The 24,044-nt window shown below is 46.5% G+C and overlaps 1 protein-coding gene across 1 annotated transcript in view; it reads left to right on the top strand.

Annotated features, from left to right (window-relative positions):
* Positions 1-24,044, top strand: part of CTDSP1 (CTD small phosphatase 1) — a 31,238-nt gene that overhangs the window by 4,322 nt on the left and 2,872 nt on the right. Inside the window, exons 2-6 of the mRNA XM_044304210.1 lie at positions 17,291-17,439; positions 19,080-19,178; positions 19,920-19,976; positions 20,933-21,025; positions 22,938-23,123. Coding sequence (XP_044160145.1) covers positions 17,291-17,439; positions 19,080-19,178; positions 19,920-19,976; positions 20,933-21,025; positions 22,938-23,123 — 584 coding nt within the window. The remainder of the gene's footprint in view (positions 1-17,290; positions 17,440-19,079; positions 19,179-19,919; positions 19,977-20,932; positions 21,026-22,937; positions 23,124-24,044) is intronic.

Below are 24,044 nucleotides of genomic sequence, written 5' to 3'. Positions count from 1 at the left end.
GATCGTGTTTACACAGCAGAATCTGCTGACGGCAAACAATTTTTGTGACCACATAAATGATTTATTACCCGCGTTTAGCTCGTTCATTAAGTAATTGGCGGCTCCTTAACACTGGGTTCAGACCTGAGTGAGCGTCCTGACCTGAGCGTTGTGTATGCGCGATTCTCCAGGCGTCTCACATACGCGGCTCCGGTAGTATGCGAACGCCCATTGTCGCGCATTCCCGGAAGTCTATGTACGGGAACGCGCGACAAGACGCCCCAAAGAAGCTCCTGTACTTCTTGGGGCGTCGGGCATTTTACAGCGCGATCGTACGCGCTGTAAAACGCTCAGGTGAGAACCATTCCTATAGGGAATCATTGGTTCTTGCCTGTTGAGCGTTTTACAGCGCATAGGAACGCGCTGTAAAACGCGCTGTAAAACGCTCAGGTCTGAACCCAGCCTTACACGGCCAGATAATCGCTAACAAGCGTTCCTGTGGACACTCTCTTTAGCGATTATCTACGAGATTCTCAGCCCATGTAAAGGGCCCTTCAGGCTAGGTCTACACAACGACATTTTTCACGCAACATTTTGTTGCACCAATGTCGCGCGACAATTTTTATAATGGCAGTCTATGGTGTCGCACTGCAACATACTGCGACAGTAGCAGAAAATCCGTTTGAGATGGATGTTGCAGTGCGACACCATAGACTGCCATTATAAAAATTGCTGCGCGACAAATGTTGCAGTGTAGTTGTGCCCTATCTGTCACACAACTTATTGTCGTCGTGTAGACCTAGCCTAAGAACGCCAGCTCCGGATGTCAGACAGACAGGTGTTTTTTTTTTTGTTTTTTGTTTTTTTTACTCTTGAGGTGCATTTTTTGGGTCAGTGTTTTCTTTTTTAATTGCAGCGTGCTCTGGGTCTGGTGTTTTTTCTCCCCATTTATTTATTTATTTTTTGCATTTTGCTGGCATTTTTTAATGCTGTTTATTTTACCAATGTTTTTTTTTTTTCCCCCATACAGCTCTAGAAAAGAAGTGACGTCACATAGGGGCCATACTTTCATTTAAAAAAAAAACGCTGCTTAATCTGCAGGCAGCATGTTATAGAGCAGGAGGAGCTGAGCAGATTAATATATAGCTTTGTGGGAAAAGATTTGGTACAAGTTGCATTTCATTCATTTATATCTCTGCTCATTCTGGGCTTTGAAGTCCAGGAGCCGGTCCTATCGGTGATTGACAGCCTTCCCTCTAGGACTGTATACACAGATAGCTATCAATCACTGATAGGACCGCCTCCCGGACTACAAAGCCCAGAATGAGCAGGAAATAAAATGAAAAAACACAAGTTTTGCTGATTCTTTTCCTATAAAACTATATAGGAATCTGCTCAGCTCCCCCTCTATAACATGCTGCCCTCAGCTCAGACAACGTCCCTTTATTAGCAATGTTCTGGAAAGCCCCTTTAGGCCTCATGCACACGACAGTGTTTTTTCACTGTCAGTGATTTGGCTTTAGTGGTCCGTGTCCGATTTTGCTTCAGTTGCGTCTCCTTGTGTCTTCCTTTTTTTTTGTCTGACAGGGGGAAAAAAAAGGAAGGTTAATGAAAAGTGTAATTTTATTGCATCAAGGTCTTTTAGAAAAAATGGACGTGGACACGGATGACATACGAGTTGTGCATCATTTTTTTTTTTTTTTTTTTTTTTTTTTAATGACCCATTGACTTGAATGGGTCCGTCCTCCGTTTTCCACTGACAAGAATAGGACAGGTTATATTTTTTTGACAGACTGGAATCACGGAGGCGGAGAAAAAACGGAGGACTATCAGTTTATTTTTCACAGCTCCATTGAAATGAATTGGACCTCCGCTAAACTGTGAAAAATGACGGAACGGACGCGGATGCACACAACGGTCGTGTGCATGAGGCCTTAACTGCTGAGAACATTAGAGACTGAATTGCTGTTGTTTCCTGACTTGGTCCAGTTTACCCCAGTGCTTCTGTGCACACTGGATCCGAGCCCGTGTACTGCAGCCTATACGTTACACGTATACATAGGGCTCCCTATTAGATGACTCGGCCACACAAGACCTGATATATGGTGCAAGCCCCAGGTCCCATCTCTTGGTCAGTATTGTAGGTGAAATCTTCTGCAGATCTGCACGGGGTCTGGCCAGGCTTCTTCTCCTCGTTATAGACTTGAAACATTTTTCCAGTAGCCATATTACTTGCCCCGTGTTGTAGGCTTTGCTGGAAGTCGCCGCTGTGCCCTATAATCATCACCATCATTATATCTTTCCCAGGCTCCTGAAGGGCAGGTCTGCATGTAATCGAGCAGCCCACCCAGCTTTCCCACTGTCTAGTTGTCCAGTAATGTATGTAAGTAGGCAGATCAGACGTTATCTGGGACACATCCCTGGTCGGGGGTGTCCTAGGGGCAGATACAAGTCGGATCAGTAGGAAGAGTTTGCATCAATGTTTCATTTTTTGTTCTTCTGATGCATCAAAAGAGCAGAAAAAAATAAATAAATAAACAGATCCTAAGCATCAGTTATGTACATTTGGCATCCGTTTGAGCCATTTCCTGTTATAGACGGAAAAAAAAAGTCCTGCATGCAGAACTTTTTTTTTTTCTGTCTAAAAAAACGGATCTCGGACGGAAATGGCTCAAACGGATGCCACATGTACATAACTGATCCTCTGGAACCGTTCTTTATTTTTTATGTTCTTATGACTGATCAGAAGAATGGAAAATGAAACGGTGATGTGAACTCTGCCTAAGGGCTCATGCCGCATTTCTTGCAGCTCAAATGCGGACCCATTCACTTCAATGAGGCCGCAAAAGATGCGGACAGCGCTCCGTATGCTATCCGCATCCATTGCTCCATTCCGCAGCCCCGCGAATAAAAAAAAAAGAACATGTCCTATTCCGTTTCGCGGACAAGAATAGGTATTTCTTTAATGGGCGGCCTGTTCTGCAAATTGCACTTTTGTGTGCATGAGCCCTAAGCTTGTTAACCGTTCTACAGCTCGAATCATTGACTGACTTGTAATGAGCTCTAGTGATGGTGCCCCTGCCTCCTTTATTTTTGGGGTCGGTCTCCATGTGGAATCATAAGTCATTGGGTGGTTTAGTTGATGACACAACCGTACAATGGCGGCAAGTATCGTACACATGTAAATACATTTTTTCGTGAATCTGGTCTCTGTTGCTGGGCATCTACACTTGGTCCTATCCCTGGTCTGATTTTGGCAGTGGGCCCCATGTGTGGCCTACATAAGCATGCCTCCCAGGTGTCCCTCTTTTTGACCCAAGTCCCTCTGTCCCTCTTTAATCCTTAAGGCTGGGTTCACACTTGAGCGTTGCACAAACGCGCGTTTTACGCGCGTTTTTGACGCGCATTTTTATGCGCGTTTTTGTAATAGTAAACGCGCGTTTGACGCGCGTTTGTGTGATTCACTACAGTGTCCTATGGCCACAAACGCCCCAAAAGTCGCTCATGTACTTTTTGGAGCGTCGGGCGTTTTACAGCGCGATCGTACGCGCTGTAAAACGCCCAAGTGTGAACCATTCCCATAGGGAATCATTGGTTTCTCCTTGTTGAGCGTTTTACAGCGCGTAGGAACGCGCTGTAAAACGCTCAGGTGTGAACCCAGCCTAAATATCCCTCTTTTTGACCTGCAGAAATGAGCATTAATACATTTACTAAATTGCTCCCTACTAAACTATCTGTATGGTCTTTACCTGTATATTGGACCATAAAAATGAAATTTGGTCCAATATATTTGGTCCAAAAAAAAACTAATATTCGTCATTACAAATAAATAGCGCTATATTCTAAATATTCGTGAATTCTCGAAGTGCTGATATTGGCAATAAAAATTTGTAGTACGAATATTCGCGCTCAACACTATTCACCTGCTGTGCGGATTCTGAAATCCACAGCAGCTCAATTTCTGGTACGGAGTTTACCCTTTTCAATGGAAGTCTGAGATCTGAGGCAAAACTGCACCAAAAAACGCAAGTAAGACATGCAGATTTTGGTGTAGAAACAAATTTGTGTGGATCTTCTACATTTTATATATATGTTTACCCCCAGATAATGTGCCTGATAATCGGTCCATGGAAAAGGACCTTAAGGTAAGTGTCCTGTAATCAAGTATAATAGGATAATCTGACAGTGGCCTCCAGGCTCCATGCATCTCCCCGAACATGGCAAGGGGCTCATGCACACAACAGTGTGCGGCCTGTGCTGCGGACCCACAAATAGCATTCCACAATGCACGGGCACCGGCCTTTTGGCCGCTGTTTTCAGATGCGGAAATGTTGTATTTTCTTGAGGTGCAGAGGCACTTAACAAAATCCAACAGAGGCGATCCGTAGTGCTTACGTGGGCTTTCGCTCCTTGCCTCCGCAACACTCCGTATCTTGCGGATTACGGACCTATTCAAGCTGTTTGCAGACCGCACACGTTCACGTTCATGTGCATGAGCCCTAAAATGTAATTTCCTCCAGTTCTGTCCAACACTTTTAGATCAGTATGTGTAGCGACCACAAAATCTTATCTATGGAAGGAAAAATCACTGTGGTTTCTAACTGTCAACTGATCTGATGCAACTAATGTCACTGACATAACCATGACGGACCATGTGCCCTGCAGCAACAATATGAGGACTGTGCTATGAGCGGAGGAAAGTGATACTTTAACAAACTAAAATGAATAGAATAGCTATACCTGTTATACCTAACTACTATAATACTGCCCTCTATGTACAAGAATATAACTACTATAATACCGCCCTCTATGTACAAGAATATAACTACTATAATACTGCCTCCTATGTACAAGAATATAACTACTATAATACTGCCTCCTATGTACAAGAATATAACTACTATAATACTGCCTCCTATGTACAAGAATATAACTACTATAATACTGCCTCCTATGTACAAGAATATAACTACTATAATACTGCCTCCTATGTACAAGAATATAACTACTATAATACTGCCTCCTATGTACAAGAATATAACTACTATAATACTGCTCCTATGTACAAGAATATAACTACTATATTACTGCTCCTATGTACATGAATATAACTACTATAATACTGCTCCTATGTACAAGAATATAACTACTATAATATTGCTCCTATGTACTAGAATATAACTATTATAATACTGCTCCTATGTACAAGAATATAACTACTATAATACTGCTCCTATGTACTAGAATATAACTACTATAATACTGCCTCCTATGTACAAGAATATAACTACTATAATACTGCCTCCTATGTACAAGAATATAACTACTATAATACTGCCTCCTATGTACAAGAATATAACTACTATAATACTGCCTCCTATGTACAAGAATATAACTACTATAATACTGCCTCCTATGTACAAGAATATAACTACTATAATACTGCCTCCTATGTACAAGAATATAACTACTATAATACTGCTCCTATGTACAAGAATATAACTACTATATTACTGCTCCTATGTACAAGAATATAACTACTATAATACTGCTCCTATGTACAAGAATATAACTACTATAATATTGCTCCTATGTACTAGAATATAACTATTATAATACTGCTCCTATGTACAAGAATATAACTACTATAATACTGCCTCCTATGTACAAGAATATAACTACTATAATACTGCTCCTATGTACAAGAATATAACTACTATATTACTGCTCCTATGTACAAGAATATAACTACTATAATACTGCTCCTATGTACAAGAATATAACTACTATAATACTGCCTCCTATATACAAGTATATAACTACTATAATACTGCTCCTATGTACTAGAATATAACTATTATAATACTGCTCCTATGTACAAGAATATAACCACTATAATACTGCTCCTATCTACAAGAATATAACTACTATAATACTGCCTCCTATGTACAAGAATATAACTACTATAATACTGCCTCCTATGTACAAGAATATAACTACTATAATACTGCCTCCTATGTACAAGAATATAACTATTATAATACTGCCCCTATGTACAAGAATATAACTACTATAATACTGCTACTATCTACAAGAATATAACTACTATAATACTGCCTCCTATGTACAAGAATATAACTACTATAATACTGCCTCCTATGTACAAGAATATAACTACTATAATACTGCCTCCTATGTACAAGAATATAACTATTATAATACTGCCCCTATGTACAAGAATATAACTACTATAATACTGCTACTATGTACAAGAATATAACTACTATAATACTGCTCCTATATACAAGAATATAACTACTATAATACTGCTCCTATGTACAAGAATATAACTACTATAATACTGCTCCTATCTACAAGAATATAACTACTATAATACTGCCTCCTATGTACAAGAATATAACTACTATAATACTGCTCCTATGTACAAGAATATAACTACTATGAGTTAGATTCTGCAACTTTCTAATATATTTTGTTTTTCAGTTCCTGATCCTTTTCATTATGTCTGCTTGCTGCGGGCGAATGGAAATACCCTTGTTTATATCTAGAGGCTGTATAGACCTAAACCACAGCTGAGGGTTTGCTACATTTGTACCCAATGTAGAGAATCCTCTGTGACCAAAGAACCCCAGACTGATACATTTTACTGCATTGATACATTGTAACAATCTCTCAGGACAGGAGCAATTTGTGCTGCGGATGTTTTCCGCTCTCGGGGCGCTGTCACGCATTCAGTTTTTTTTTAAATGCGTTTTTTAAAGCCAAGACGAGGAGTGGATTGAAAAGAACTGGAGAAGTTGTGTCCGCCCTTAATACTCTCTCCTGTTATGATCCACACCTGATTTTATCTTTGAAAACTGCTTACCTCGTGCATTTTGTGTAGCAGCCTCTCAATTGTGAAAAATATTATTAGGTCTGTACAGGTTTTTAGCTTCTAGATGTAAGCAGTAATGCTTCAACTCACTGACAGCAAGCAGATATCTATGATGCTAAATTAAAGGATTGTTACTAAACTGACTGCGTGATGTGTGAACATTTGCGATCGCACCTCATGCCTCTCGTATCGTTGTTGATTTCATTTGATTCACTGCTTTACCGGATAATAAAGATTTCATAAAAAACGCGCAGCGGCGGCCGATGCGCAGACACTGGGTTGATGAGCAAATCAAATGTGCTGATGCTCGTCTTTTGTTAAAGGTCCAGTAACCTGAAAAAAAGGTGTCGGGTGCCGATTTTTGGAGTAAGAGCATGGCAGGGCACGACATGTTTAACTCTTTCCCTTCCACTTCTTTATAATAAGTTAACATGTAAAAGTAAAGGGAAAACAAAAGATTTGCCGTTCAGAAGCTGGGAAAGCTGGGTAGCTGCTGGGTCCGTATTGGCCTTCCATGCTTTGCTATAGTCGCCCATCCTTCCCAGAGTCCTCAGTGTAAAATCTCATTAGGCAGTGATGTGGCATGGGGCAGATTTGCTCCCGGGGCCCCAGGAAAGCTGTGTGAACGACTGACTTGAGTTTGGTCAGATGTTCGCTACTTGTATCCGTTTCTGAGAAAGCTGAGTCGCTTCCATGTCCAGAACAACTAATATGGGCACAGATAGGAGAGGTCACCCAGCTTTTCCCTGAGTCCTGAATGACATCTGCCTGGTTACAGTGCAGTCCTGGGTGGCTTTGGACTCTTGGAGAGCTTTTTGGTAACCTCATTGACCACATTGTTTGTCATCCAGCTTTCCCAGAACCAGACTCGGGGACAGTCCTCATACTCTGCGGTCTCTGGGAGCTGCATGCGTCCTGGCAGGGTGTTCGGGTGTGGCTGCAGTTCACATTGTTGCTGCCCACGCAGGGAGGTGCGCGGTGTGCACAGGAGGCGCCTGAGAGGTTCCCAGACGTTGTGTCCCTCACGTCCCCTCATATAAGGGGGCTCCTCCCGGGAAATACAGTGTCCTGGAAATAAATACTCTGCCCTATCTATAATCTAGCTGAATATGGACGGAGAAGACATCGTCCTCTTTTGTCCAGTGGTTAAATATTTCTTGACTGCATCTGATCCTGGGAAAGTGCTTTCCAGACGATCCCTATGTGAGGTCTAATAGTATAACACTGGGGTCACCCAGCTTTTCCATATACAGATGTAATAGAAGGAGAAGGTAGCGAAGGCTTTCCCAGACTCCTGAACAGCAATGCAGGCATAGATCCCTTGTTGCATATCTAGCTGGGTCTGTATGCCAGTCAGCACTGGGTGGTATGATTCCATAGATAGAAATCGAAAGTACCATGCCTGCAGGGGGCATCACCCAGCTCTCCCAGTCGTCACCCAGCTCTCCCAGTCGTCACCCAGCTCTCCCAGTCGTCACCCAGCTCTCCCAGTCGTCACCCAGCTCTCCCAGTCATCACCCAGCTCTCCCAGTCGTCACCCAGCTCTCCCAGGCACCTGAAAGGCAATTCACCCTGCCTTGTGATAGGTGAGTGGTCACATGAGAACTCGTCTGGATTGATTTGAGCCGATGTCAGGACAAGCGATCAATGAGAGAAATGGCGCTGTAACCGTATATCTCACCCGTCATTTATCACCCAGGCTATGAAAAAAATTTCAATGACAGCATGACCATTCACATAGGAGAGAGTTAGCATCGGTCCGCATAGAAAGAACATGTGGGTTACTGCACCCCGACTAGATAGGATGAGACTAATGCTTCCCCCCCCCCCCACCTACTACTAGGATAATGACGCTGACACTCGGGGTACAGGATAATGACGCTGACACTCGGGGTACAGGATAATGACGCTGACACTTGGGGTACAGGATAATGACGCTGACACTTGGGGTACAGGATAATGACGCTGACACTTGGGGTACAGGATAATGACGCTGACACTTGGGGTACAGGATAATGACGCTGACACTTGGGGTACAGGATAATGACGCTGACACTTGGGGTACAGGATAATGACTCTGACACTTGGGGTACAGGATAATGACGCTGACACTTGGGGTACAGGATAATGACGCTGACACTTGGGGTACAGGATAATGACGCTGACACTTGGGGTACAGGATAATGACGCTGACACTTGGGGTACAGGATAATGAGATGATGTCCCTCTAAATCCTGGTCTTCTTTCTGAGAATTGGGGGTGACATCCGGTGCGGCCTCCAGTTCATCCACAGGATTTATCACCCAGCTTTTCCAGGCTCCAGTGACTGATGACAGAGAACAGCAGCTCGTCGGCCGGGTCTCCCTCTGGCAGGATACAGGAGATGACAGCAGCGGCAGAGGCAGAGCCAGGAGTATATATATACACACGGGGACTAGTGTATCGCAGAGCAGAGGTGTCGTCACCAGAGGCGGACTGGGAACTTAAAATGGTCCTGAAAAAAATACTAAAAGTGGCCCCGTTTTGTAGTCGTGTGCAAATTTATGGAAGGCAGAGCCATGAACACCATATTGCGGCACATTATACCGCCCCGACAGAGCCACATACCACAGTGCAGCACAAAATACATCCCCCAAAACTTCCACTGGCCGTCTGTGAGGAGGGCTCAGACGGCCCCTGGGCATCGGCCCACTGGGAAATTTCCCTGTAAGGTCTATGGCCCTGTCTCCGCCCCTGGTCGTCACTATGTGGACGTTATATTCTTCTGATCTTGAGCTATTGCAGATCAACATAAATGTTCTCATCCGGGGTCTGGGAAAGCTGGGTGTCCTTGAGGGGAAGGGGGGGGGGGGGTGATGATCTCGGCATTTGTGATTTTGTGCACGTTCACAGCCATTAATGAGTAACCACGGAGGCTTCTCCTCTCACTTCCTCGTGGCCTCGTTTGCTTTATTGCTCTGGGTAAACTTCTCCTGAAAGGTGTGACTGGAATTCTGCGCTTGTTTTCTATCTCCGGGCCCCTCCCTGTAGCAGAGGCTCCTCCCCCTAGCTGAGGCCCCTCCCCCTCAGTCCCTGGGCAGCAGTCATCATCGTTTTCTCACTGGTGGTTTAGTAATTATTCTGCCCTAACTGTAATCCTCTCTACATGCTCCAACCTCCTGCCTATATTAGGCTTTTATGCAGTCAGTGCTGCAGTGTACAGCATGGTGGACAGAACAGCAGTCAGAATCTCAGATGTGACAGGTGGTAGATTTCAGATGACCTGCGACTCCGAAAGACCCCACATCCTAATATGGGTACAGACCCCTGAAACAAATAGACCCAGACCCGCTAAACTTATAGAGAACCTGGGCCAGACCCCCTAAAGAAAGTCCCTCCAAATAAGGACAACAAATCAGGCCCCCTTAAAAAAATAAATAAAAAAAAGACCCCAGACCATACCCCCCAAGATGTTTTTATTGCTACTTTAAAAAAAAAACTAAATAGATGAGGACCCCAGAGCAGACCCTTCTAGATAAATTCAGACCCCAGACCCAACCCCCTAAAAATTCACATCCCAGGTTACCTTATAAAAAGAGACCTCCCCAGTTAGACAGGTCCCGTCCTGACACCGCTTTGTGATGACGCCTGTACTGGAGGGAAGCGCAGGAACACGGAGTGGCGAGTATGTGGGCACCCAGGAGATTTACCAACTCCTCAGGAAGTTTAGGAGATTCCCTCTTTTTCTGGAAAGTTCGGCAAGTGTACTCCAGTCACCTCCAAAGATACACTCTTCTGCCTGCAACTTGATTAGACTTCTTGGCAAGTACCTGTAGTACAGTCTTAGTGCTCCCCAGAAGAGCGTGCAGACACTGGAGCAGCAGGGCTGCTGTTAGCTGCCAGGTCATTCAACCTGAGAAGCCTGCAGAATTTTGAATGCTTTGGATGGGGTTGGAGTAAAATGTGACCTTGCTCCCTATCGTGCTGCCGCGTCCATGCACGGCACGTGTGTCAGTTTGCCCTGTTTCAGCGCGCTCAGCAGATTGGCACCGTTGTTAACCACTGATCGGCCTGTGACCGCAGAGCTGAAAGCAGTGCAGGACCGGTGTGGCTCTTGGCTTCCAGGCACAACAGCCGCAGCACAGCATGGCAACGTCTCACCTGGCACGTCGAATAAGTTCTGAGAGCTTGGGGGGTGCAGCGGAAGAGGCGGTAGCAGTGGAAAAGGAGGAGTCAGCCGAGGAGGAGACGGAGGATGGAGTAGAAGAAGAGGCAGGCCTGCATGCAATCCGTGGCGGTAACACCAAATCCACACGGGACCACGGGTTGCATGTTTGACGGCCAGTGGGCAGTAAAAGTTATCTACCTTCCCTGCCCGTGTTTGCTAGACCACGTGTCTGTGGTCAGATGTATCTTGGTACTGACATGCCAGCGGTCAACCGTTGAGCAAGAGGATTTTTACGCTCGAACATTTGGGCCACGGAAGCCTGCCTTCTGCCAGATATACGCGATGACGGCACGGTGGAAGGTGGAGCGGAGGACAAATTGGAGGGGAGAGGAGACGGAGAAGAGGCAGGACGTGGAGTGCCAGGTGTGTGGCTTTGTGGGTTCTGACGGCGTTGCTCCCACTGGGCTCGGTGATGGGAGGCCAGGTGCCTAAGGCGGTCGTCCCTAGGTGAGTGTTGGGCTTACCGCGACTTATGCGTTGACAGCACAGGCTGCAGATGGCAACACTATTGTCAGCAGCTGACACGTTAGAAAAAGCCCACACTGCGGAGCCATGTGCCGGCGTCCTGGGAGCGCCAGATGTGACCGTGCAAGGTGGATGGCTCGCTCCAGATACGTTTGCTTTTTGCCTCCTGTGCACTGCGCGCTCTGCCTGCTTCTCCTTCTCCTCCCTCTCTGCTGCTCCGTCTCTCCCTCCGAACTCCCCTCCTCTTCCTCTCTTGTGGGCACCCATGTGACATCCATCGACACCTCATCATCGTCACTTTCACCACCACTGACATTAGAGATCTCGGAGTAGGCAGCAACACCGGGGACCTCCCTCCTTGGGCTGATCTGGGTACTGTCGTCAGACCGCTGGGTGGCGGCCGTTGCTACCTCCTCATCCGATGCCAAGAATGGCTGTGCATCGGTAAGGTCTGGGAATGGATGGGAAAATAATTCCTGTGACTCGAGTGGAGGGGATATGGTGGTGGTGGTGTCTTTGGGGGTGCACACAGCAGAGTAAGTAAGGAGAGTGCTGATCCAGCGGATGAGGCGGAAGGCTTTGAAGTAATCGCACGCGCCTGCTCCAACTTCCCACTTAGGCTCCGGCCTGGTGCACCTGCCCAACCCCTACCACCCCTGCGGAACGTCCTGCCTCTTCCTCTGCCTGTCATTTTCTAAATGACCCTGTAACAAAGTCCCTAGAGAAGAACAGTATTTGATGGAAGCAGGTATATCGCAGGCCTCAAGCTGTTTTTTGGGGGCAACAGGTATATCGCACCCATTGCAATTAGTTGTTCCAATAGCGCTTGTCCCTCTGTATAACTGCCGTATCGCAGCAGAACCGCACACGACTGCTGCTCAATACAAATGCACTATAATATAATTTCTAAGTATATCGCACCCCTGTCCCTGCTCCACACGGCAACCTCTCCCTACACTGGCAAAACACATCATGTAAAATGGCGGCCAGGTCGGGTTCTGTTATAGGGTTGGGGGGGTGGCCATGTGCTGAAATGTCTCAATTGGCTGTCCTGTCCCACCTGATGGATGTGCCATGGGTCAAAGTTCGGCGCTATGCAAAAAAATATGGCCCGTGCGAATATCGCCATATGTTCGCACGTTCAGCGAATCGCGAACGATCAAAGATCACTGCGAAACGACCCCCGGGCGAACCGCAAGGCCATCTCTACTGTTTAATATTCTCGGCTCCAGGGTCTTCCTCCCTCTGTGTATTCTGGCAGAGCTGCAAAGGCCGGATATGCCTGCAAGACGGGGGGGGGGGGGGGTCCGCAGCGGAGCATCATGGGAGCAAAAGGTTGGCACTAAAAGTGGAGAAAGGAAGATGGATAGAGGAAAAACATTGGGGCGTCATGGAAACAGAAGTGAGGGAGGGGCCGGGGGCGTCCTCTGGATACTTTGTAGTCAGTGGATGAATGAAACGTCGGAGCCAAAAAGGATAGTGGAGGGAGGGGGGGGGGGGGGTGTCACCACAGAACACGAGTGGCCGCCGCCTTGCATTGTGTGCAGTGTGTTTCACATTAGGCAGTTTTATGTTTTTAGACCCAAAATAATGTCCCTTATGGATGAAATTAATTTAGCTTGTATAAAAACTATAATCAAGCATCTCTTAAAGGGCCAGTAACTCCGCAGCATAGGACTTAAGAGCCACATACCTCTTGCATCCAGTGATGTAGACATTCTCTTTCCTCATCTTCTCCATTCAAACCAGACCACCATGACAACTTTCACCTGAATCTGTAGAGCTTGGAACACACACATCTTGGGTCACATCATCTTCTTCCTCCTGGTGCCCGAACATTGTCATGTTGCTGATAACCCCAATACTGTGCCCGCTGTGCTGCTCAATGCCCGCAAATACTATACTGCAACAATAAGCGCCATACAGACAGTCCCCGCCATAGTAATTGTGCTACCAGACTGCGCTCAATAGTGCTCCCTACACTACCCCCAATAGCAATAATGCACCCCAAGAGTGCCCCCATTAGTAGTAGTGCTCTCTATATTGTGCCCCCCCCAATGCCTGCAATTGTAATAAGGCCCTTTAAGTGTCCCCTATTATAGCCCCATTAGTTATAAAGCCCCCACCAGTGCACCCTGTTGTTATAATGACCCCCTGTAGGGCCAGCATGCTTACGTTCCCCCTTAGGGCCTCCTGTATTATAATGTACCCTCTATTGCTCTGGCCCGTATTAAAATCCCCCCTCACTGTGCTCCCTTTATTATAATGCCCTCTGTATTAAAATGATCCCCTGTATTAAAGTGCTCCAGCCTGTCATCTAATACCTCCTATAGTGCTGCAGTGCTCCCCATAGTGCCACCTGTATTATGTTGCCCCCCCCCCCCCCAGGCTGTAGTGCGGCGGTCTGTCATATAATACCCCCTGTAGTGTCCCCTGTATTATGTTGCCCCACCCCGCCCCCCACAGGCTGTAGGGCTGCCTGTATTCTATTGCCTCCTCTATTATAATGCTCTCTTTACTGCTGTAGTTCCCCCAGTAATACCGCTATATATAAGGCTGGGTTCACACTTGAGCGTTGCGCAAACGCGCGTTTTTGACGCGCATTTTTATGCGCGTTTTTGTAATAGTAAACGCGCGTTTGACGCGCGTTTGTGTGATTCACTACAGTGTCCTATGGCCACAAACGCCCCAAAAGTCGCTCATGTACTTTTTGGAGCGTCGGGCGTTTTACAGCGCGATCGTACGCGCTGTAAAACGCCCAAGTGTGAACCATTCCCATAGGGAATCATTGGTTTCTCCTTGTTGAGCGTTTTACAGCGCGTAGGAACGCGCTGTAAAACGCTCAGGTGTGAACCCAGCCTTAGACATCACTCTCTTTCTCTGCCGCTGTCTGTCGGGCAGGCCACAGGCCGGAAGAGGCCGCTTCCCGGTGCAGGCTAAGGCAGCGCCACCACGTGATCGCACCACTGAACACCCAGCGTCGGAGGTTGTGAGCTCTTGTGCATTCTACTGGCCGGTCGCCTGAGGGGAGATTCTCATCTCGCCTCATGGCCGATGCGGCACCGGCTACAGCCATCCTCTCTCCAGCCTGAAATGACTGATAACAGGGACTTGCAAGCAGATTTGGAGCTTCACCTATGAATAGTGCTTGGCATACCTGGGCTCTTACTGGACAATGGGGGGTCTTCTGCAACAGCCAGTTGCCTTACAGCCAGCGGGGGCTGTTATATGGTATCCTACTATTGCATACTGGCAGAGCATAATAGGAGTTGTAGTTTCACAACAGCTGGAGAGCTGCAGGTTGCAGATCACTAAACCTTGAGCGCAGCCAGATGCTGAAGGTTGCAGGTTGGTGCCGCCAGATGGTAACTCTAACCTCTTCACAAAAGTGCAGCTTGTAGCAGTGGATTACTGACTGACTGCACAGCTGGACTAGGGTTAACCTCTTCACTGCTGGCGAGGCACTAAGACACAGTCCCTGATTCCTGGTGTCACCCCCCATTCTTGCCGCCTTCGCATTGAGGGTGTCTATTGTATGCAGGTCGTGGGCGCCGTGCCGCCTCCTGAGGCATGTATTGCGGTGGTGGGAGTGAAAGGGTTAACCAGACATGTTAGGCTACTTTCACACTAGCATTTTTTGCGGATCCGTCATGGATCCACAAAAACGCTTCCGTTACAATAATACAACTGCATGCATCCGTCATGAACGGATCCGGTTGTATTATGTCTTCTATTGCGGTGACGGATCCGTCTTGAACACCATTGAAAGTCAATGGGGGACGGATCCGTTTTCTATTGTGTCGGAGAAAACGGATCCGTCCCCATTGACTTACATTGTGTGTCAGGATGGATCCGTCTTGCTCCGCACCACATCGCAGACAGAAAAACGCAGCAGCGTTTTTCTCTCTCTCCGTGATGGGGACGCAACCAAAGGGAACGGAATGCATTTTGGTGCACTCCTAGGACGGATCTCAATAGCGGAATTGAAACCGCTAGTGTAAAAGTAGCCTTAGGCATTAACCGTGTAGGGGTGACATTCCTGGGAGGGGTGGCGTTGTCTTGAGCGTAACGCATGGTTGAACTCCACGACCTGAAAAACAACGTACAGCAATAAGATCTGATTACAGACACTATCCGCTAACTGATAGGAAGAGTGTGGACAACTCCCACTCAGGAAAAATGGGAGTGATAGTAGTCGGTCATGCTACTCTTGGTGACTAGTGAGAAGCCAACGTTCAGCTTTTTACACGTTGTGCTGAGATCATGTATGTCATTTGATCACACATGGTAGGCTTAGATATACCGACCCAGAAGTTTGTATCGCACATGGTAGGCTTAGATACAGCAGCTCAGCAGACAGTGTCACACATGGTAGGCTTAGATATACCAACCCAGAAGTTTGTATCGCACATGGTAGGCTTAGATACAGCAGCTCAGCAGACGGTATCACACAGGATAGAATTAGATACACAGCTCAGCAGACAGTATCACACAGGATAGGATTAGATACACAGCTCAGCAGACAGTATCACACATGGTAGGCTTAGATACAGCAGCTCAGCAGACTGTATCACACATGATAGGCTTAGATACAGCAGCTCAGCAGACAGTATCACACATGATAGGCTTAGATACAGCAGGTCAGCAGGCAGTATCACACGTGGTAGGCTTAGATACAGCAGCTCAGTGCAGACAGTATCACACGTGGTAGGCTTAGATACAGCTCAGTGCAGACAGTATCACACGTGGTAGGCTTAGATACAGCAGCTCAGTGCAGACAGTATCACACGTGGTAGGCTTAGATACAGCTCAGTGCAGACAGTATCACACGTGGTAGGCTTAGATACAGCTCAGTGCAGACAGTATCACACGTGGTAGGCTTAGATACAGCAGCTCAGTGCAGACAGTATCACACGTGGTAGGCTTAGATACAGCAGCTCAGTGCAGACAGTATCACACGTGGTAGGCTTAGATACAGCTCAGTGCAGACAGTATCACACGTGGTAGGCTTAGATACAGCTCAGTGCAGACAGTATCACACGTGGTAGGCTTAGATACAGCTCAGTGCAGACAGTATCACACGTGGTAGGCTTAGATACAGCTCAGTGCAGACAGTATCACACGTGGTAGGCTTAGATACAGCTCAGTGCAGACAGTATCACACGTGGTAGGCTTAGCTACAGCTCGGTGCAGACAGTATCACACGTGGTAGGCTTAGATGCAGCTCAGTGCAGACAGTATCACACGTGGTAGGCTTAGATGCAGTTCAGTGCAGACAGTATCACACGTGGTAGGCTTAGATACAGCTCAGTGCAGACAGTACCTGACATAATAGGCTTAGATGCACAACTCAGTAGACAGTATCACACCTGATGGGCTTAGATACATCGGCATAGCAGACAGTATACAGCTCAATAGACCGTATTAGCTTAGATACACTGGAGTGAATCCCGGATTTCAGCTCACAGATAACCCATTGTGTGACGTCCATCTCTCTCCTGTTTAATTACATCTTGTTAAGAGCGGTCGGATTAAGGTGCGATGATCTGCGCTGATCTCTTAAGGATCCAGTAATCCCTCCCCCACCTGTTGGTGACATCCACTCATCCGATCACTGGAAAATGAGTTCCTGTCTGTAACCTGAGTGGACGGGGTTAATAATGCCTGGAATAATGAGGCTATAGGGGCACTGCTCCCCATCGCCCCCCCGCTGGACTCACTTCTTGTCTTCTCTTCATCCTCAGCTGTTCACAGCTCCTCATCCTCCAAGAAGCCTCGGAGTCGCAGCATCTTCCACTCCCTCTTCTGCTGCCTGTGCCAGGAGGATGCCGAGCCCCTACCTGTTAATAACAACGCCCCCCTATTGACCGAGGAGAATGGATCGGTCCCCAAGGTGAGCGCAGCTGCTTGGATCATTTGACTACTTCTTTAAGGGAGGCTCCACCTTCTGAGATGCTAAAAGGAGCGCAAAAATAACAATTCTCTAAAATGAGTTTGGTAACAGATCACCGGACGGTCGGGTTCATCCAGGATCCTCCTGGGGCTTCCAGCAACAATGTTGCATCAGGGAATTGCTACAGTGTCTATGAGAACCCGCAACATTAGAAGGAGGTGCAACAATGTATCCAACCTGTCCTTATCTTAAAGGGGTACTCCGGTAGGTAGAAGTTTTCTCCTATCCCCGGAACTCCCGGGGAAATGAATGCAGCGGCCGCAGGGGCTACAGGGCCCGAATCTGATAGTTAACCACTAACCTGTGGATAAGGGATAACGTGTACCTACCGGAATACCCCTTTAAAGCCTCATTCACACGTCAGTGATTGTGAGGTAAAAACCGGGACTGGAGCCTCCACAGACATAAGGTATAAGGGAAGGATCTGCTCCTGTTCTCTGCTCAGATCCACTCCTGGTTTTGGCTCTGAATCACTGACCGAACTCTGACGTGTGAATTTTTATACATCACATATAAAGCTTTTATTTTGTAATTTTTTTTATGGGGGTTTTTTAGCGAATTTTTTTTTCTCCCTTTTTTTAGTTCTATTTGGGAAAAACTACAAAAAGTCATTTTGTTTTCAAACTATTGCTTTTTATTTTATTTTTTATATGCAAACTGACAGCAAAATAAATAATAAAAGTGCTTTCCCTATTTTGTGTTGGTCATTTTAATGTATACAGTATTAGGGCTCGTTCACACAACCATTGGTGTCCCATTCCCGTATTGCGGACCGCATTTGCAAATCCGCAATAGACGGGCACCGTTCCCTTGTCATTCTGCATCACGGATGCGGACCCATTCATTTCAATGGGTCTGCAAATCTAGAGATGCGGAACGGAACACTATGGAAGGACTACGGAGTGTGGAGAGATCGCGGACCCATTTAAGTGAATGGGTCTGCGATCCCCATGCGCCTTCCCCACGGAAGGTGCCCATGCATTGCGGACCACAATTTGCGGTTCACAGCACGGGCATGGGACACCAACAGTCGTGTGAACGAGCCCTTAGCTATAGGTTTACATGGAAGGTGCGATAATGGCGATGGATTTGATTAGTGCCTGTGTTTTTATTTCCTTTCTTTGTATTTTATTATACATTTTTACTTTTACTTTTTTTTTATATATATATATATTTTTGGCACATATGTCCCCTCAGAGGTCATTAAAGGACTTTTTGCCCTTTTCGACTCGCGTTCGGTATGATGTGGAAAAAAGAAGACATCAAGTTGTAGAATTTGCGGTTACAGAATCCTTCTAGGTCGATAACTGTGATAAAATCCTCGTTATAGCACTAATTAACTTTTTGAGACCACAGAGGTTTATAGCAACTTCTAATTAATGTGGTGTCTCCTGTTTAACACTTACACAGCACCACCTAGTGGAGAGGACGAGGGCTGTCCTGGAATTTCTCCTAGCTTACGAATATCTGGCCAGCAGGGGCGCCGTTGATGTGACCAAGAACTACCCTTCCAAAAAACACCACCAGCCTCGGACATCTGCAGTAACCAGAGGTTTCTAAACTTGTTTTTGACTTTTTAGGTGACCAAGTATCTCCTGCCGGAGGTGAAGGCGCAGGATGCGGGCAGGATCTGTGTGGTCATCGACCTGGATGAGACTTTAGTTCATAGTTCGTTCAAGGTACATTTTTTTTATTTACTGGGATTTATTATTCCAACAGGAATTTATAGTTTTCATAATTGTCAAGATCTCTGCTTGCTGTCAGTGAGTAAAAGCACAGGTGGCGGCTTATTGCCGTCTTACAGAGCACTGTTTTATGAGAAGCCCTGCCTCAGTGTCAGGAGCACAGGTTTTGGGCAGGTGTAAGCTAGAATGTTTCCATTCACTGACAGCAAGCGGGGAGTTTGGCATGATGAAATACAAGCTTTGTTAATTCTATCCAGTATCCTGGGCTGCTGAGACGGGTACAGGTTGTGTAACCAACCTTTGAACTATTGCAATTCACTGGCAGCCAGCAGAGATCGTGAAATATAGGGAGAAATATTCACAGAAGTATATTAGAAAGTGGCAGAATTTTTTATGATGCAGTGTTTGAGTTTTATTTACATCAGGGTTTAATTTCTTAGAGGGTCTTAATCACAAGGGATTATGACCCTCCCCACAAAAAAAATAAATATTGGGGGTTACTGGGGTTGGGCTTGGTTTGCAGCCGGAGCGGAGGTTAGGTTTACTTTTAATATCATGCAGGCTCTCCAGGTTTTGGAGCAATGGCGCCTCTCCCGGCCATGGGTTGTGTCTGGTACTGCAGCTCTGCTCCATTGAAGTAAATAGGACAGAGCTGTAGTACCACATATGGCCTGAGGACACGAGAGGCGCTGTTTGTCTCTATTCTCACTCTGTCGTTTTGGTTTTCTTTTGCAGCCGGTTAATAACGCCGACTTTATCATTCCTGTTGAGATTGATGGAACGGTTCATCAGGTAAGTGGCGGCGGCTCTTCTGTCCATCCTCCCGCTAATCATGTGACTTTCAGGGAGGGAGCGCCTGATCGCAGCCCGAGGACTGTCCGATTGTCTGTGTGACCTCTTAAAGCCGCTGCTAGCTTCAAGTAATCCAGGATAGGCTGCAATATCACCTCTCATCCTATTCTTGATTACTTGTGGTCAGCGCCGGCTTCAATCGACGAGATCTCGACGAGGCGTTCCAGTGGACTGATCGTCGTGTTCTGATCCTGAGTCACAGCATGTATTATGTTCCAGAGCTGCATTCACAATCCTGCAGCCTTCAGAGCTGAAATTTCCCAGTGTACAGCTTCTGGATAACCAGGTTTAGAATAACCTGATTTTAGAAAATAAAGTGCGTTATACATACCTGGCTGCTCGCCGTCTTCAGCATCATTCACCCTGCGCCCTGGAGCTCCCCCCCCCCCCCCCCCTTCCCCAGTGGCCTTGGACAAGATCGGAGTTGTAGTACGTTAGTGCCTTACCGTGTGTTTATTCATTACTTGGACATGATGGGAGTTGTAGTACTTCAGTGTTTCAGTGTGTAATTGTTTTCTAGGTTTATTTTACCTGATTGTGTAGGTGGACAGTTGATGATGAGGGTTGTCACTGGCTGTGCCCGCTCCACATCATATTACAGGTTTAAATGCAGTCTCAGACTTCTACTCCCACCATGCAAGTTGCAACTGGGGGAACCTGTAGCTGGCCTGACTACCCAGGAAATTGAAAGTACAGATAGGTTGTCAGGGCTAACTACTGTGAAGGGATCGGATATAATCCACACCCCCGTTTGGTATTTTTTATGAAAAAGGTGTCAGTTCTTCTCGTCCATGACCTGGGGCCCGATCTTCTGCCCTCAGATTCCCAGATCTTTCTTCTTTGGCAGTTGGTTTTACAATTTTTTTTTAAATCTCTTTCTCTCCCTCCCCTCCCAGGTGTACGTATTAAAGCGCCCCCATGTGGACGAGTTCCTGAGGAGAATGGGGGAAATGTTTGAGTGCGTCCTATTCACTGCAAGCCTGGCAAAGGTGAGCCTTAAAGGGGAAGTCCACCCAAACCTAATCTGTAAGCAGATCACATCGGGGGGGGGGGGGGCGGCATCCATGAGCTCAGACCTGCATCATGGAGCCCCCAAAATCCCTCCAGCCCTGCTGACCAGGTGTGCACCTAGCCTTTCTGCTGAATGAGGCAAAAAACTGAAATGCCCCCCCCCCCCCTTTCCCCTTTGCCAATCTCTTAACCTAACCCCTTCCCTTTAGGCCTACTGTTAAAGACCCTGGAAAACATTGCATACAGCGCTACACAACATGCAGGGTAATACAGCGCCACATACCTCTTACATCCAGTGACGTCTCCTCTGATGTAAATGTTCTCTGTCCTCCTCTTCTCCATTCAGATCAGACCGCCATGATGACTTCTTTCAGCTACGTCTCATTTTTGCAGAGTTTGACAAACAGATCTCTTAGTTTACTACTTTTCCATCATCCTCCAAACTTCTGTACACCCTATCCTGCCATCCCCGATACTGTGCCCGCTGTGCTCCCCAATACTACACTGCAGAAACAGTCCACCTGAAAATACTAGTACCACACAGATGGCGCCCCTTAAATAATTATTGGCACACAGTGCCCTCAAAATAACTGCACCCAGCAAATAGTGCCCCTGACACTTATAGTGCCGTAAACACAGTGTCCTCCAAAAATAACTGTGCTAAGCTGATACTGTGCCTCCCAATGTAACAGTCCTCCCAAAAGTCCCAATAGTAATAATTCTCTGCCATGTGGTAACAGTGCACCCAATAGTAATAATGTCCCTCATTTTCCCCCTATAATGTGTGCCTGTATAAAAACATTCCCTTCTAATGTGTGACGGTACAAAAAAAAAACACCTTTTAGTGCCCCCTATAGAACAAGTGTCCCTAGAAGTGTTCTAGTACAAAAATGCTCCTGTGCCTCTCGTTTGTATTGCTGTCCTGAATACAGCGATGCAGTTGAATATGTAGAGATTAGCGTTTTCACATCGGAAGCGCTCATTGCCCATGGCCCTTCCGCTGCCCCCCTCTTATCCCTACCTGGTGCTTCCTGAGGAATTCGCCTCACCTCGCCTCATTGGTGGTGCACCCCTGCTGCTGACCCCATCACTTCAAGGACCAATCATATCGATGGAGCGTTCCTGAGATTGCCCTGGTTGCCCGTATCAACTGGCGCACTGTGAGGGGTTGCTATGGACAACGAGTTAAGGTTTTAAAGGGGTTTTCCTTGTTTAAAGTTTGTGGCAAGTCGCTAGGAGATGCCACAAATGTCAGGAAGGTGCGAGTCCCACCTCTGGGTCCTGCAGCTATCTCTAGAATGGGGCCCCCGAAGTGAAGGATGGCGCACCGCGCGCACAGTCGCCCTCCATTCACCACTATTGGAGTTCGAAAAATAGCAGAAGTCTCATAGCGGTGAATGGAGAGGACGCTGTGTATGAAAAAGTCTGCAATTTGAGGGGCCCCATTCTGGAGATAGGTGCAGGTCCCTACACCGATCTGACATTGATGGTACATCTAGGAGAACCCCTTTAAGATACTCGTAGAGATTTATGGAACGGTCTCTGTTGCCCACAGCAACCAATCACATCACAGGTTTCATTTCCTAGAGAGCTCTTGAAAAATGAAAGCTTTGCTGTGATTGGTTGCTAAGGGCAACAAGGCAGTTTTTATTTTGTTATAGAGGGATTCAGTTACCAACCAATCAGAGCACAGTTTTCATTTCTTAAGCTACCCTGTAAAAATGAAAGCTGACCTCTGATTGGTTGCTGTGAGCAACATTAGACTGCTGTGATAAATGAGGCCTATAGAGCACCATAGTGTTGGATATTGGTGGTAGTCTGAGCCTGTGGGCATCCCCCATGCTCCCCATCCATCGTGCCCTCTCACGCCCCATCTTTTCCTGTTTGCAGTATGCTGACCCAGTTGCGGATCTGCTGGATAAATGGGGCGCATTTCGAGCCCGTCTTTTCCGGGAATCTTGTGCCTTCCATAGGGGCAACTACGTCAAGGACCTGAGCAGACTGGGCCGGGACCTCAATAAACTGGTTATTCTCGACAATTCTCCGGCTTCCTATATCTTCCATCCAGATAATGCGGTATGTCCTGACCTCAGACGCAGAATCTTAAAGGGGTTGTGCTACTAAATTATTTTTTTATGTGAAGACTTTTGTAAAGATTTAGCATAGCCGCTGAGCTATTCAATAAAATGTATGTGTATAGCGCCACCTGCTGTTTGCTCTTTTGATAATTTCTTGTCCACCTCAGTGAGGAGGTCGCACGCGCTCAGTTGAAATCTTCTGTTAGCAGCTGTGTCAGTTACAAGGAAAGGGCTACAACAGAAAGGACACACCCCCTTAGAATGGACACGCCCCTCCTGAGCTGCCAGCCTGAAATAAATCTAGCAGAACAGTCAAAGTAATGAATGGGGAGATCTCTGGATCCATGTGAGGTACAGGGCCGGTTCTAGCTTTGTTAGAAAGCAATTCTCATGGACTGCATGATGTCTGGTTTTCATTTTTCACTTTAATCATGGCATAACCCCCTTTAAGAGGCTTCTGTCCCTTTAAGAAGGCAGGGAGTGAGGCGGGCTGGTTAGTCATTGTAGGGTTATCCAGCCTGTGGTCATGGCCATCGGTAAAGAGCTGCTTGGATTTGGCGGCGTGTTTAGGGAATTGTACTATGAGCAGTTGCCTATTATAAACTGCTGCCAAATTTTAGATTCCTGTTTGTGGATCTGGTCTTTAAACACTGGGATCCACCAACAGGAATCTAAAATGTGGCACTGGTTTATAATAGGCAACCGCTCATCATACAATTCACTAAACATACCGCCAAATCCGATTTATCCCATTAAGGCCTCTTTCACGCGACCGTATGGCGTTTTCAGTGTTTTGCAGTCAGTTTTTTTTTTTACGGATCCGTTGTTCTGTTTTATGTTTCCATTTCTGTTCCGTTTTTTTCTGTTCCAATGCGGACCCATTGACTTAAATGGAGCCACGGAACGTGATTTGCGGGCA

Source organism: Bufo gargarizans, chromosome 8, assembly GCF_014858855.1.
Source record: "Bufo gargarizans isolate SCDJY-AF-19 chromosome 8, ASM1485885v1, whole genome shotgun sequence".
In the NCBI taxonomy this organism is placed as follows: domain Eukaryota; kingdom Metazoa; phylum Chordata; class Amphibia; order Anura; family Bufonidae; genus Bufo; species Bufo gargarizans.
This window is presented reverse-complemented; position numbering and strand designations above follow the sequence as displayed.